The following is a 17,398-nucleotide window of genomic DNA, read 5'->3' on the forward strand; positions in this document are numbered from 1 at the left end:
TTATTTGACCACCCTGTGTTTACAGAATTCCTTGTTTAAAACTATCACTGTGCACAGAGGGAAGGGGGGGGGTGTATTTGACCACCCCTGTGTTTACAGAATTCCTTGTTTAAAACTATCACTGTGCACAGAGGGAGGGGGGGGTGGTATTTGACCACCCCTGTGTTTACAGAATTCCTTGTTTAAAACTATCACTGTGCACAGAGGGGGGGGGGGGGGGGTGTATGTGACCAATGAAGTGCATTGCTACATAATAAATGAGCAAATCCGTCCCGTGAAGAAAACTTCTGCTTTTAATTGTCAGATTTGCCAGGCGTGTACATGAAATAAGATTATCATTCTAAATGCTGAATCAACATTCTGACTGTTTCCTTCCTATGAAACCAGGCTTGATTTTTGGTATGAATCCAAGTTAAGGGATAGCATGTGTAAAAGCAGAATTGTGTACAGAGGCAGCTTTGTGTTATTAAAGGCCGGCTGCTTTTTCGTGAACACAGTTTGGCTCACATCTCACATCACCTGCCAGGCTTTTTTTAAAAAAAAAAATTTTTTAACCATGGGATAAGACTATCCCTCCCTCCATTTAAGCACATACCAGCAATAAACACAGTGGTTACTTGTGATGAACTAGTGGCAAGACAAATGATTTAAGCATCACATAACCTTCCAAAGTGAAGTCAAGTTATGTGTCTGTGCCAGTGTGTGTGTGCATGTGTGTGTGTCAGCATAGAATGTTGAGGACAGTTCGATGGTAAATAACCCTGACAATTTTAGCCTATGATTGTGCCTACATTGTGGCAGGATTGGATGTGGATCTTCAAAAGCCTAAGTTAACAAAAAAGTATGTAAAAGTACATTTTGAATAGTAGTTTTTTTCTCAGAGGGAAGATCCACAAGATATGATCGTTCCACTGCATGTATGCCACATAACTAAAAAAAAAATTAAATGTTATTTTAATCGTCTTTTGGGTAAAACAAATACCCATCAATATATTATAATAATGATCTTGCTTGTTTACAGATGGACAACAGCTACTGCCAGGACCAGGTTACGCATAAAGAAAACAGTCAACACTTGGCTGGTGCTGCAGCTTCTTTGATGTCTATTTTTTTTTTTTTTTTAAGACAGACAGCTACCAGCTCATTCAAGACCATAGCCCCATCTTACTCACGCAGAACAGACAGCCATCTTTCGCCTTTGCACAGAACACTGCTGTCTGAAGGTACACATCAAAAGGATAGGTTTTGCACCTACAGCGTGCGACTGTGGCTAGGGTAGGAAGAACAGACTCTGCAACACGTTCTGAGAGGGTGGCCTTTTCTTGCCACCCGTACCCCTGTGCAACAAGACTTGGCCAGAGAGCACACATCCAAATGCAAACACTGAACACTGAAGAGGAAGAAGAAGAAGAAGGTGCCCACACAGAAGGACATAAATCTACTTTAAGGGCACACAAGTTTACAGCAGTTTATTGAATTGTAGCAGATTATAGGGAGAAAATGAACAAGCTAAATAGGCTGTACAGTACTTCACTTGAACAATGTATAAAGTTCCCTGTATTACATTTACAGATCACAAGACATTGTGTTTTCTTTTGTTTACAATACAAATGTTTCATAATAAAAAGATGTGCACTAGGCAAGATCCTTAAAATGTAAAACTAGTAGTGTGACAATTTTGAATTGTTCAGAGATGGTTTTTCTTCAGTGGTAAATGTTTTAGCTTTTTATAAGATCCCGTTAGTGAAGCATACTATAAAACCTTGACCTTCCAAACTGTGTTAGCACCCTGGGCTGCGATCATTGTGTTGAGCTACTTAAAGGCACAGTGCAGCTTACAGCCTTCGTTTTGCGTTTTTGTTGCAGCTGAGTGCATTTACAGTTCAAAAATCCTCCTATGGTAGTAAAACAAACCCAAACTACCCAACGACGACATCTGTGAAGCTCGACAGTTTCTTGTTCACGCGAGTGCATAAATTAACCTAGTTATTACGTGGTGTTTGGTCGGAGTTCGATTCAACTGAGTGATTCCGGCCTCCATTTTGTTTTATACAAACTCATGATGATGTCTGACATAGTTTGCTAGTGACGTGTCTTTTTGTGCATGATGTGGTGATCTACCTGATCTAAATTTAGATCCAAAAATAGGTCAAGACCAGCCGGGTCCGAGTACAAAATTGATTCGTAAAAAAATCGCAGTTCTTGACTCTTTGGGTGCAAGTCAATGAAACTTGGTAGTTCTTCTAACAGATAGCTGCCTGAGGTATGACTAAAAGCCCCAGGGGCTCCGTGCACCTGAATTTGACAAGTTCAGTACCTTCAGCAAGCGCAAGTACAGTAGAGAAGCTCTTGACACACTGAAAAAGGCCTACTACGAGCAAAAGAAAAAAAAATCAGTGATGCATGTGCTTTTGATGTAATCTTCTTTGACATTATGATGACTACAAAAACTGACTTGATGTGTTTTGTTTGTGAATGATGGATATATGTGCATGATTGCGTTTCGCAGACACAGTTGTCATGTGCGTTGTAATTGGCGACGAATGCTGGATGATTACTATTTTTGTACCAGGATTACTATTTTTGGGGCTGAGCATTACTCCAAAACACTTATGGGGGTAAACAGGTCTGCAGCACAACTACAAATGTAGAAATGTCGTTTGCATTTTGTATATTTTAAAAGGTTATTTTTGTGCACAGAACATACATCTGCAGGGAGGTTTGGAGGGTGAAGTTAGGATCTGTTAGGAGGCATACAGCATCACACTCATTTTGTGTGTGTGTATTTTGTGTTGACAGATAAGACACTGTCATTCCAGCAGAAACCTGTGATGATGCACATTTTATTGAAGTGACCAGCTGAAATTGTATGTACGTTGTTATGAAATTGACAAATGATCCCTGCTTTGCAATCCTGGGTTAATGATATTGCCAAAATTAAAACGTGGAGGAAAAAGTGAGTGTAAACCTATTCTTGTAGTGGTGGTGGTGGTGGTGGTGTGTGTGTGTGTCTGGTTAGTGTGTGTTTGAGTGTGTGTTAAACAAACAACGACAAACAACACCAAACCTACATCAAACAAGCACAACAAAAACAAATTACACAAAAAAATGGCAAAAATCAGAATATCAACTGAGAAAAAAAAACCGTGGCTGAATGCAATACTTATTATAACTTAAAAAGTAAAAGTGTGCGTGTGAATGTGTGCGTATGTTTGAGTGTTTTAAACAAACAACAAACCTAAATTAAAGAAGCACAACAAACAAACAAAAAACCTGGCAAAGTTCTGAACATTAACACAATGCTGCTTTCTGCTTTGAGGGGAGGAATAAAATGACTGAAGCCGGACTGCCGAGAGGAGGAAGGAGGGGGAAAAGAACACGCAGACATGAAAACACACACAACTCCATGACAGATAAACTGCTTATGTTCAAAAATCAAGAATATTTAAGCGTGCACACACACACACACACACACACACACACACACACACACACACACACACACACACAGACTCTCCTCGTGAAAGTAAAGGTAAACTCGAACTTGAAGGTAAGTATAAATGTTTGATATGGAAGAAACCTGTGATAAAAGTCTTTGTATAAATCATCGGTACCAACAAAATTCAGTTGCCACAACGCGTAAAAAGGACATACTGTAGTTTCAAATTAGTAACAATCTAAGCCATTTTAATCAGCACTGGTCACGGTCCGGCAAGCACTAACAGATACAACAGCACGTGTATGCATCTTGAAGTAATAAGACCTTGAAGTAGGCCTAGAGTTTACACTATGCATTATGTAATGCTTTAATTCAGCTGCCTAACTGTGGAACTTTGCAAATGTGTGAGGACCGTTTCACAAAACAGACAAAACACCCTCTCAGTTATTTACACAAATCAGTTCCAGAATGTGCGTGTTCCTTTTCCGTCTCTACAAATTAATGTTATCTGGGGGGAAAACGAATCATTGTCGCTTCCGCCCTCAGTTATAATTGCCTGAGCATAATAGGAAATGCAACAGGTGTAGTCTTCCGCCTGATTTTTAGTCAAGATATTTCGACACAGAATGATTCTTTCTTTTTTCTTTGTATGTTCACAAGCTCACATACAATCATTTATGCAACACTGACAATAAGACCAGACCAGAGTTGTGATTGAAATGGGCAGTTTATTTAATAAAGCTCCAGAATGAATAAAAATACATGACAAAATAAGGTGGTCCCGCTGTACAAAGCCGGTTACCAAACACACACACACAACAACACACACAAACACACTCACGCACGCACACACACACACACACACACACACATGACACACACACACACACACACACACACACACACACATGGTAACATTGTACAACTTACTGTCACATTCAAGCGGGAACACCAAACAAAACGTATCATCAAATGAAACAACATTTTAAGTGGTCAACTGAGCAGATGACCACAAACCACACTTGAAATCTTCACATTTTAACACTTTCTCCTGTATCCACAAAAGTCATTTATGCTGACTAGATAATGACATAATAAAATGACATCAATAAAACCATTCCCTTTTTTATTTTAAAGAAAAACAAGAAAATTAAAATAACGCAAAGAACTGATGCTCAGTAAGGTTGGGTATCGATCTCAAATGTGTGCATAGCTAATTACATGTAACCGGCATGGACTGGGGCTAGAATTGGCCTTTCTGTCAGGCAACTCGGCCTCTAATTGGTTTTATATTGTCTGATCCCCCTCCAGAAAAAAACAATACCATTTGCCCCGTGCTTCTGCGCCCACAAAAAATATTCGGGAATAAGAAAAGTTCAAATTTTAGGCACCCCACATACAACCCTAATTGTCAGTCAATTACTTTACTGCAATCAACGTTGATTTTAAAGTACCATGTCATTATTATTTTGGAGATAGATTTGAAAAAGTCCATAATTGCAGACTGCGTATTGGTATGAGTGATTTGAATTTTGATTTATGTCAGTGGCACCTCAAGGAATGCCCCAAATGTGAGTGCGGTTACCCAAGGGAGACTGCTGAGCACTATTTGTTGCATTGACCCTTGTGTAGAGATGTACGATTATTGTCAATTGATAACTGATTATAAGTTCATTGAAATATTATTGAAAGGCATCCCGCAATATTCCCGGAATGTCAATCAGACCATATTCATAACTGTACAAGAATTTATTAAGACAAACAGGCATGTTCCGTACATGAGCCTCTACATTTTATTCATAATGTTCATTTGACACTGTCATGAGACAAATGCTGCCTGACCAATTGTTCTTCGTAATTTCTCTCGTGTTTTGTGTCCTTGTTTCGACTTATCGATTATGGCCCAATCGTTATGTAATTTAGTGCCATTTTCGCCGATCACCAAAATGTATTAACTTTGCGTGTGTGTCTTCTGTGCATTTAATATTATTGTGACGTGACCCACTCTTCCAACATTTCTGGCGCTCCAAGTCTTCGTCGTCCTTTTTTTTTCCCCCTTATGCTGAATTCTGTTCTCTCGTACCCCATTTCTTTTTGTTTCTTGTTTTTACCCCCACCAAGTTCTGTACTACCACCCCCTCCATTTTTTGATTGCTTGCGCATCAGGTTTGTCTGTTTGTTTTCGTTGTCTGAAATGAGTAAATGTATCTAGTCCGCCATCATGCTAAACTTTGTTATGTACATACCAGGATGACTTAAAATAAGCATTTATGCTTGAGTTATCTTAAAAAAAACAATGCATTGTTTCTGTCATGATAACAAATTGAATAAAGTTTTGTAAACCAATGGACTGATTATAGTTGACCCTGATATGTGATTACGGGATAGTGTCACATTAATTTATTTCTACTTTCACTTGTACTTTTGTACTTAAAACAAATCACTGAAATGTAAAAGTTATTATTTTTTCCATTGTGAAGTGTCGTCAGTCTCCTCAAGGTAATGCAGTCAAACTCAACCAAAAGTTGGAGGGGCTTCTTCATACTTTCAGTGTGTGTGTGTGTGTGTGTGTGTGTGTGATTTCTTTTGACACTATGCACGTTTGTATATAACCGCCTGTGCACAAAAAGAAGAACATAATCGAATCTTATCATTCATTTTCGCTTAATTGATTGATTGGTATGCATGTTTCTAACAGTGACCGTTACCAAAGTGAGTATAGTGCGCTTCCCAAGCATAAAACGGTGCATGACTCTGGATTTGCGTCTGAGATATTGACACATCACTGTGAGAAAAAGCGTTAATGAAAAAAGAAGACTATTTATTTTCCTTGAGCATTATCTTAAAGTGGTGTGCCAAAAACTTTTAAATTCAAAAATTCAATATTTAACTTTAGGAAAAGCACTGTAGAGAGAAAACCACGCTTGTGTGTTCAGAATAGTCTCCATGTGGTATCAATATAAATGATTCAAATGTATGGAAGAGAAGCTGTTTCTGCTGGATTAATACACACACACAATTGTGCACTCACACATAAGCATGCATGCATGCTCACACACACACACACACACACACACACACACACCACACACACACAAACAACAAATTCATTATGACAAAACCAAATACGAAGTCCTATTTCACAAATTTTATATCTTCTCCTTTTCACCATATACAAATACAGTCACGGAGTACATTTATAAGGCCAAATTATTAAGAAATATTATTTTCTGTGCTTGAATTACCCAGTGTGTAGCATGATCACCACGAAGGTACAATTCACAGAAGTTGAGTAATCACTTTACAAAACCCATACCAGTACCACATTGTTATGTTAAATCCTATTTATTAACCCACACAAATAGAAGAAGATAGCTTTGTGAAGACTTTCATTTTCCAACCAAATGCTGTTCAAAGATTATTCTTTCTTTCTATATTTGGTGTTTAACGTCGTTTTCAACCGTTCAAGGTTATATCGCGACGGGGAAAGAGGGGGGGGGGGGGGGGGGGGGGGGGGGGGGGGGGGGGGGGGGGGGGGGGGGGGGGGGGGATGGGATAGAGCCACTTGTTAATTGTTTCTTGTTCACAAAAGCACTAATCTAAAAATTGCTCCAGGGGCTTGCAACGTAGTACAATATACTACCTTACTGGGAGAATGCAAGTTTCCAGTACAAAGGACTTTAACATTTCTTACATACCAATCAATATGAGGCTTATATTGCGCGTATTCTGTGGGTACAGTTCTAAGCTCGGGGATTTTATTTTAATTTTATTTTATGCAATTTATATCGCGCACATATTCAAGGCACAGGGATTTATTTATGCCGTGCGAGATGGAATATTGTTTTACACAATACATCACGCATTCACATCGGCCAGCAGATCGCAGCCATTTCGGCGCATATCCTGCTTTTCACGGCCTATTATTCCAAGTCACACGGGTATTTTGGTGGACATTTTTATGAAAATTTATCTATGCCTATACAATTTTGCCAGGAAAGACCCTTTTGTCAATCGTGGGATCTTTAACGTGCACACCCCAATGTAGTGTACACGAAGGGACCTCGGTTTTTCGTCTCATCCGAAAGACTTGAACCCACCACCTAGGTTAGGAAAGGGGGCAGAAAATTGCTAACGCCCTGACCCAGGGTCGAACTCGCAACCTCTCGCTTCCGAGCGCAAGTGCGTTACCACTCGGCCACTGACACGATACACCAACACGATATTAGCACTCCAGATTTTTATCTCGCAGTTTTTCTGAAGGACTTTGCATTTGAAAACTATTCTCAGACAAAATATGAGTTTAAACTGCAAGTACATGTACAGGGAGTCTGAAGGGTTCAAGTCGGATGAGATAGACTACTGTTGTGGCAATCTTCGAATTTGAAAATCATTTTTTTAAAAGAGTAAAACTCATAGTTCTTCTTCTTCTTCGCTCATGGGCTGAAACTCCCACGTTCACTCACAAATTTGCACGAGTGGATTTTTACGTGTATGACCGTTTTTACCCCACCATTCAGGCAGCCATACGCCGCTTTCGGGGGAAGCATGCAGGGTATTTTTGTGTTTCTATAACCCACCAAACTCTGACATGGGTTACAGGATCTTTTCCGTGCGCACTTGGTCTTGTGCTTGCGTGTACACACGAAGGAGGATAAGGCACTAGCAGGTCTGCACATAAGCAATGACCTTGGAGATCAGAAAATTTTCCACCTTTAACCTACCAGGCGGCCGCGATTTTGACTCATGACCTTCTGAATAGGAGGCCGATGTCTTATCCACAAGAACACCGAGCCCGTCCAAACTCCTAGTAAAAACAACAACTGCAAATCTGGGAGCAAAATGTAAACGGTTACAGTTTCAACTATCCTTCCCCTTTATATCAGCATTTTTGGAAACCTAAACGAAAGAGAATTCAAGAACAACAGTCACGGATTCAGATTTAAAAAAACAAATGGTAACTATGCTTTTTGGAAATTCTTTCTTTAATTGGTGTTTAACGAAGGTTATATCGCGACAGGGAAAGGGGGGGAGATGGGATAGAGCCACTTGTTAATTGTTTCTTGTTCACAAAAGCACTAATAAAAAAAATGCTCCAGGGGCTTGCAACATAGTACAATATACTACCTTACTGGGAGAATGCAAGTTTCCAGTACAAAGGACTTAACATTTCTTACATACTGCTTGACTAAAATCTGTACAAACATTGACTATCTAAGAAACACTTAACAAGGGTAAAAGGAGAAACAGAATCCGTTAGTCGCCTCTTACGACATGGCTTAGGAGCATCGGGTAAATTCTTCCCCCTAACCCGCGGGGGGTCTTTTTGGAAATGCGCTTCAGACAAATGCCTTTGCACACGTTATGTTACTCACAGCAAAATGCAAGAATAATTGGGGACCATATGGGATGGGGCAAATTGGGAGGGAGCAATTCGGGACACCACCATAAATATCTACCAAATATTAACAAATAGCTATCTTAGTACATGCATAACATGCTGTACCAATACACAATTTCTTTAAATAACTATGTAAGGATTATTGGCAGTCTCCCGGAGCATGTTTCACGCTATCCTGCGATCAGGACAAGCGACTGACTGTGATGTGTATGCTGTGCGGCGTGCGCTACATAAGAAACCTTTTTTTAAATTTGTATTAAATATAATCACCTGAGCCACGAATGGCTAGCTGACAGCGGCTATCTTTTACACAACAAATTCTGAACTCTGATGAACTCGTGACCGCTGATTTTTAAAGGCAAGGGGTATCATATTGTGCGCATGGCATACACATCCAAGTTGGTCGTTTGTCCCGATTGTGGGATACAGCCCGTCAGAGGCGTAGAGCGTGCTCGAGATGTTTTGAAAAACCTGACTGCAGTACAGGGATTTTTACACCTCCGGACTGCTGATAATCCTAACAGAATTATTTTCAAAAACCGTCTATTGCCTTGAAAGCAAACCTGGAATTTCTGATGCGAGTTGCCAGAAAGAAAGTTCACTAACAAGATCCAGGCCAACACCACCCCCCCCCCCCCCCCCCCATCCCCCTAAATAACACTAAGGAGTGAGGTGAGCTTAAATAACTAATTAATTAATCAATCAATAAATTCTCTGCTGAAATCCCCAACTTCGCGCATCGAAGCTATGAAAAACAGGACACTGCCACGTTTCCATTCAGCTAAACGCCACACCATTTTCAAGAGGGGATGTCTCAGGAAGAAAGATGTGACGCTCCCGATTCATATGTTTCAGAAGACAGCCCACCTGAGAAAAAGAAGAACACAATATAGAAATAATAACAACCTGTCAACCACAAATACATTAAAGTTTTTCAAACAGTTCACTAATCCGACAAACTCATGCTCGTTTCTGGTGCATTTGATAAAGCCAATTACGGGTAGATGCTAGACAACAGCAAAACCACCACCACATAACAACACAAGATTGTTTATGGTTGTTTACAGTCTCTTGAACACAGGAGTCAATCGAGACCATATATATAACAAGAAGCATAAAAAAGCACTTCAGTTTGAAACCCAGGTTCAATGTAGTAAATAATATTGCATCAATGTTCCATCCATCCTCAGCACTTTCAAAACCAGTTTCTTCTAGGTCATACACACCTTTTCCTCGATTGATCCACAGTACATCAGATCGCTATTGTTCTTTTTATGATTTGCACCAAAGGAATGATTAACATTTCTGTCTTAGTCATATGTAACAAGCTTTAAGCAAAAGCATAATATTCTACACATTCACATATTGTAAGGTTGAAGGGGTCTATGTCGACCAAAAGAAGGTGTATTCCCCATAGCCATAGGTGTTTTCCCTGTGTACCGGGAATACAGTTGGATTTTCTGTAAAGAAGTATAATATCGTACAATCTTGCGCCAAGCGCGTGACTGCGGTTAGATAGGAGAATCTATTTAAAATCCTGAATTCGCGTGCGGCATCCAGTCAAGCAAAACATGCTTCGACCGTTTATCAAAACGGATTTAGTTAAAGAAACATCTGCACCCCCACCCCCAACAGCCTGGTATTATGTTTTCCTCGCTGGTACTCTCGTCCATTGAATCACTTTCACTTTCGTAAGCTTGAAGTAACTCCATGGCGTCTAACGGAAGTATATTCCCTGTATATGTACAGGAAATTAACATACAGGGAATACAGCCACTGTTGGTCGACATAGACCCCTTCTAAAGTGCTGCAGTAGTTACCTTTCCCTCCAAGGACCAAGCTGTTCATCCACTGTAGGGCTGACCGGGGTTCCCCCTTAGCAGAGTGAGTGGCGAATCCTGGCTGATAAATTTCCTTTCATTTTCCATGAATGAAGAATACCAGCTGGGTTCTTTTATTCATGGACCTGTGTTCTGCAACACACACAAATCAGCCACCATCTTGTAAATATATGTAAAAGAAAGCAAGTGGCAATCTGAATAACAGAATACAAAATGATCAATCCACACAATCATACTTCAGCACTGAAAGTCCACAAAATGAAGCACTGCTAGTACATGTACTTCTCATAATTTACTGAAACTTTACTCGTCAAAACAACCATTTGTTTTATCAACTTTACTCGCATGTGGGGAGTAGATTAACATTTCTACTCACCATTTACATGATTTTTACTCGCCATGGCGAGTAATTGAAAATACTCGCCACTTTCAGGCCTGTACTTGTGCATGAGATGTGTTTACCATCCATATGCCCAGACCATGCGCCCTTCTGTTGTGCTCAGAACAGTAAAGAGTTGCTTGCTGGGGTGGTTGTTCATAAGTTAACAGTTCACAAGAGGGCACAAACAAGAGCAAAAACACAGGTGCCTGATTCAAACTCATTCAAATGCAGAACCTTATTTTTGCATGAACAGAGTAAGACATGATTCTTACATAGCTGACCCTACCCCTGGCAGAAAAGTGCTTGAAATTGTCCATGTGGTCTCTACCAGTACATTTGATGCGTATTTGTGATACATATATACTGATATAGAGACAAGTAACAAGTGGACATTTCCTCTGACACCTCTACCATTTGTACACCTGCACAAATCTCCTGCCATAGACTACAAAAGGAAAACATACAAATCAAAACAAACACAAATTTAACCTAATGTTTACCTTTCAGCAGCAGAAAAGGCTGTGTTTTCTGTGGTGTCTCAGAGTAAAGCCACGGTGTTGGAGATCTATGCAAAACTAGGCTGTAGGCAAGGTCCAACATCTTTAGCTGCACACACAAAAAGAAGAAGCAAGAAATCACATGACATAGATGACATTCCTCACTAGTACAAAACCACAACTACACTAGTCAACTACCAATGTAAGAATCATAGTCCTGCAAGATTACCCTCTTAAAAAGTAAGATTGCTTTCATTCAAACACTACCGTGGGACCAAACTCCCCCCCCCCCCCTCCTTTTTTTGAGTTTTTCCTACATGTGTGTTGATGTTTCCATTAATTCCAAGCCCTGAAACTGTGAACTTGAGATCTTTATGTATGCACACAGTCACAGGCTTAATAAGCTATTCAGAAACCAAGCAGAGTCTGCACAACGTCAATTCTGAGAAATAAATCCCCACAACCGGTTTCAAGGCCACTATACCGACTGAGCTATTGCTTGCCATGCCAACCTCCACCCCCATTTGGAACATGCACAACTAGTATACCCATACACATGTAATAATACTGCTTGCCTTCCTCCCCCACCCTCCAAATCAATAAACACTAAATGTATGCAATCAGTAATCTTTTAGTTAGTAGTTGACTACCATCACTACTCTCTCCACACCCACCCACCCTCTTGCACACCAGCGACACACCGCCATCACCCAATCATTTCCATGATTCTCTCTGCCATATAGTAATCCTAAACACTAAGATTATGACACATTTGTTTTCCAATTAGGAACATAAAAAATTACTGTAAAAAAAATGTACAATCATGCACTCTCTGAGTCTGACAAGAGAGTGTGAGAAAAGTCAAGAAAGCAAGACGTGTGACATAACTAAATCTTCTAATCTATTCCTGAGATTTACTCTTGACAGCTTAAAATGGAACCTCATGCACTTACTGTTCTGAATTGTAGAAATTTCTTGTAGACTTTATAGCAGCAAAGGCAGTTTTATTGGGTACCACCAGGTGTCACTCTGTCATCATCTGATCAAGCATTCAAGCAAATGGTTCAGCACTGAAACAGTAAATAGCAAGAGTGTACAGAAAAATACACAAACTTTCTCATTAATTTGTATCTTCAACTTCACATTATTCATAAATAATGATACCTTACTTTGACTAAGTTTGAGTAGGATTAACACCATGCAGAGCCAGAAGTTAACTTGAAATAAAATAACTATACGTTACTCAATACTGCACTCAATGAGTCAATTGTCAGCAAAGGTGATAATCAATGCAAGGTAAAACCAAAGGATGCAACTCAGTCAGCAATTGCAAAAACTACATAATTCTAATCAAGCTGTCAGTTTCATTAGCTATCAGAATTCAAAACATGTTCTTGTTTTTGTTGTTGCTGTTGTTCATGACTACATTAATGTATCTCAGCATTTCTAGTTTCTACACTATAGCCATTAAAAAAACCAAAAGAAGTGTCCCAATGTTTAATGAAGCGCTCTTGCAATTAAGTCACAATTGTTTGCAGTTGCTGAGAAAAGCTAATAGTAATAGTCCTTACAGTAAGTTGAGTAACAAATTATAAACAATTGCTGTTAACACTCATAGTACAAGAGAGCAAACCACTGCAAAACTATAGTCATTTATCAATGTTATGCTTGCCATCCACCCCCGACCCCAAACCTCTCCCATATTTTATGTACATCAGACTAGTATTCTTGTTAGTTCATTTCAGCTGTAACAGTGACAACACGTTTGCACACTACAGACCTGGAAGTGGAAATGTTAACACATGCAGTGCTAAATTTCAGGATACAATCTGTTTGTTTGTTTGCTTAACGCCCAGTCGACCACGAAGGGCCAATCAGGGCGGTGCTGCTTTGACATTTAACGTGCGCCACACACAAGACAGAAGTCGCAGCACAGGCTTCGTGTCTCACCCAGTCACATTATTCTGACACCGGACCAACCAGTCCTAGCACTAACCCCATAATGCCAGACGCCAGGCGGAGCAGCCACTAGATTGCCAATTTTAAAGTCTTAGGTATGACCCGGCCGGGGTTCGAACCCACGACCTCCCGATCACGGGGCGGGCGCCTTACCACAAGGCCAACCGTGCCGGTCATACAATCTGTTACAAAGTACAAACACTGGCAATCGGAGAGAACAGTGTTAAGTACTGTAAGTCTTTACAGTAACATCAAACAGTATCCCCTCTTTTTGGTAGTACAGTGGAACAACACTTTTAATATCCCCTGATTAAAGACTCCCTCCCTTTTAAGACCCTGTTTTCTCAGATTTGTCTGTCCACAACCTCTCTATATTTACTCTCATCTCAAGACTTCTTCCTTTCAAGACCTGATTTTTTCAGATTTGTTTAGGTCCTAAAAGGAAGGGGGGGGGGGGGGGGGGTTCGATCGACTTTACTGGTACCGTGAAACCGAAAGTGACCAAGTCATCAAGGGCACGTATATTCCTGCTGCTCTGTTAGCACCGATCATATTTTAGAAACGTTGCACTCTGTCGTCAACAAATGTAGGAATAAAAATAGTATTACCTTCACCAGCTGTCTCCATGGAGTCGAAAGACCATCGGCCGGTTTGGCTCGCTTGTGCCATTCCTGGATGAAAATTGAAATGACCCTGCATGGCTGCTCCGTTCTTGGCATCAATGGCAGTGCAAAAAAAGCGAATCCCGACTCCCATCCAGGATAAGCTGTACGGCACGGCGGCGTCTCTGCAGATGACCACTACATTTGGACGATTTGGACTGGTCTCCACGTGTTGCGGCAACAAGCAGAAGAAGATACAGATAAGGTGGCGGGAGTGATGTCCCTTCGCTGCAGTGACTAAAAATACAAAACTATCTCAAAATAAAAACACAAGGAACGGTTTGTAATTGTTGATGGGTAGTTAAATTTGTGACAAAAGAAATTAAACGTTCAAATGACTTACCACCCCCCTCTGCTATGTCAGTTGCGAGTATGTCAGTATGTGTTTGTGTTTGTGTGTGTGTGTGTGTGTGTGTGTGTGTGTGTGTGTGTGTGTGCCCGGCAGTGTGCCCGTCAGTGTGTACGGTACGTGTGTGTGTGTCAGTGTCATTGCCGGTGTGTGTGTTTACGTGTGTGTGTCACAGTGTGTGTGTGCGTGCGTGTGTGTGTGTGTGTGTGTGTGTGTGACGGTGTGTGCCGGTGTGGATGTGTGTGTGTGTATTGTGTGTGTGTGTGTGCGTTCGTCAAGTTGTGTGTCACGGTCAGTGTGTGTGTCAGTGTCGATCAGTGTGTGTGTGTTCTAGGCCAGGGGGGATTCCCAAGGTTCCTGGGTTCCGGAAGCCCACCCACCCCCCTTACTGACTCCACAAATGTACCTTTTGCCTTTTTCTTTCTGCGAATGTGTGTATTCATTTGCTAATTTGTTCGTTTGTTTGTTCGTTCGTCAGTTTGTTCGTTCGTCAGTTCGTTCGTTCGTTTGTTCGTTCGTTTGTTCGTTCGTTCGTTCGTTCGTTCGTTCGACAGTTCGTCCGACAGTCCTTCAGTACGTCCGTCAGTCCGTCCGTCCGTCGGTCCGTCAGTCAATCCGTTCTTCAAGTTCAGTCCGTATCAATAAATTCCTCTTGTGCAGGGCCCAATACAGGGGAGAGGGGGGGGGAATTCCTGTTGGTGGGACAACCCCCCCCCCCCCCCACCCAGGCCTAACTGTGGACCTCCTCCAAACGTTTGACAAATGCCCTGAAAATGGGCCAGATTGCACACAATTATTGTTTATTGTTTGCTTGTTTATTTGTTTGTTTGTTTGTTTGTTTGTTTGCTCGTTCGTTCGTTCGTTCGTTCGTTCATTCGTGGGTTGGTTCGTTCGCTCTTTCGTTCCTTCGTTATTTCCTTCGTTTATTCGTTCCTTCGTCCTTTTAGTCCGTCCGTATGTCCGTCCATACGGTCCGTCCGACAGTCTGTCTGTCAGTCCATCAGTCCGTCCGTCAGTCCGTCCGTCCTTCAGTCTGTATCAATAGATTCCTCTTGTGCAGAGGGTTGAAGGAATACCCTGCAGGACCGGATCAGGAGGGGTTACCCGTAACGCCACCCCCCCCTCCCGCCGCCCCCCCCCCCCTCCCCCCGTCCCTCCGTCCGTCCATCGATCGGTCCGTCCCTCAATCTGCCCGTCGGTCCGTCCGTCAGTCCGTCCGTCAGTCTGCCCGTCCGTCCGTCCGTTCTTGTTCGTTTCATTGTTTATTTATTTCGCACACATCATTGTCAACTTGTGGATATCCTGAACAAGGCGGTGCGCGAGAATATCTTCTTGTTTGGATAAAATAACATTTTGCTCTGAAACAAACCACACACAAATTCCACTGCTTGAGCATCGTTTCAGTCTAACCGAACTGAGGGTATACCTCATCTTCAGAAGGAGAATAAGCGACAGCATGCTCTTCTACCATATAACATGTCACGTGAGGTCGTTCAGACCGGAGTGGAGGTATATCTCCGAGGGATCAGGGTATACTTTCAACCCGCTGCACAAGAGGAGTTTATTGATACCTTATGTTCGGTCGTACCGGTGTGTAATACCTCCTGTCGTACCTACGGTTGTACGGATCATTCACACCACCAATCCTGATTTTAGCCCTACACGGTGATGATGTTAGCTGTTTGTTCGTTACCGCGCCTGCTAGATACGTGCCCAATTAATCATATCCATAATGATTATACTTTTATAATAGACGGACCTCCCACTCGTCGCAGTCACTCAGACGTTTTTGCAGTCAGTTTCTGGGTCGACCTTTTCGAGACCCACTATACTGAATTCTGGAGTGTACAAAGATAAACGTTGTAACATATTAGGAATGTATCTAATAAAATAATTATACTCACGGCCAAAATATAGTACGCCCTTTTGAAGTTGTGTCACGGGTGTAATAATGATCAGTTTTGTCTAAAAAACAAAACGAAATGGGCACTGACACCGATAAACAAACCGACAGCCAGAAGCACGCACGTGGCACGCACGCAAACGTAAGAACTAACATTGTTGTTAGTCTATACTTTCTTTAAATCACACGCACAGACACAGACACAGACTAAGATGCATGCGTGATGCACGCGCAGCACACTCAGTCACGCACAAACAAACAAAAACCTACACCCACACATACACACACACATACACCCAAACACACACACCGTCACACACCACACACACACCCACACACCGTCACACACACACACACAATTTACTTAGCAACGTCTTACTGTTTTTGTGTACGTCAGTCGACAGCTATATATTTCAATCGGAGTATCTCATGAAGACTGAAGGATCGTTCCATCACATGCCGCACTGCTAAAAGTTGATCCCACATTTGTTGAACTTTGCTGAATCACGGTGATAATGTTGCCGCGTTAGACCCGCAGTCGAATTAAATGGGGTCAAGGTTACGTTTTTAGTTACATCACGGTGTGTGCACGCGAACTCAACAGATATGCAAGTAGAGTGTGTGTAATCCGCCCCTGGTAGTAATGTTATCTTGGCGTGTGTGTGTGTGTGTGTGTGTGTGTGAGTGTGCGTATGTGAGTGTGTGTGTGTGTGTGTGCGTTTGTGTGTATACGTGCATGCGTGTGTGTGTGTTGTGAGTGTGTGTTGTTTACGCTTTGCTCCTAAAAAAAATATCAAATGATATCATATACTTAAATTTATCATAACAAAGGAACAAGTCGCGTAAGGCGAAAATACAATATTTAGTCAAGTAGCTGTCGAACTCACAGAATGAAACTGAACGCAACGCAACGCAGCAAGACCGTATACTCGTAGCATCGTCACTCCACCGCCCGTGGCAAAGGC

General features: G+C 41.5%; 1 protein-coding gene and 1 long non-coding RNA gene across 3 annotated transcripts in view; both read right to left on the reverse strand.

Moving 5' to 3' along the window:
* The window catches only part of LOC138976654 (sulfotransferase 1E1-like), a 52,351-nt gene extending 35,390 nt beyond the window's left edge, over window positions 1–16,961 (reverse strand). The window contains exon 1 of one of the 2 annotated variants that reach the window (XM_070349526.1): window positions 16,813–16,961. Coding sequence is in view for 1 of the 2 variants with exons in the window: in XM_070349525.1 (XP_070205626.1) it covers window positions 16,435–16,589 (155 nt within the window). In the remaining variant the exon portion in view is untranslated. Of the gene's footprint in view, window positions 1–16,434; window positions 16,666–16,812 lie in introns of those variants that run through there. The other variant, XM_070349525.1, reaches the window with a different exon arrangement.
* LOC138976653 (uncharacterized) lies at window positions 8,728–14,743 on the reverse strand. The gene is made up of 5 exons (XR_011459106.1): window positions 14,128–14,743; window positions 12,514–12,630; window positions 11,564–11,669; window positions 10,661–10,813; window positions 8,728–9,707 (listed from the first exon to the last, which is right to left on the reverse strand). It is a non-coding gene; the product is annotated as an uncharacterized lncRNA (long non-coding RNA).
* Window positions 16,962–17,398: the final 437 nt, after the last annotated feature.

This window comes from Littorina saxatilis, linkage group LG9 (assembly GCF_037325665.1).
Source record: "Littorina saxatilis isolate snail1 linkage group LG9, US_GU_Lsax_2.0, whole genome shotgun sequence".
In the NCBI taxonomy this organism is placed as follows: domain Eukaryota; kingdom Metazoa; phylum Mollusca; class Gastropoda; order Littorinimorpha; family Littorinidae; genus Littorina; species Littorina saxatilis.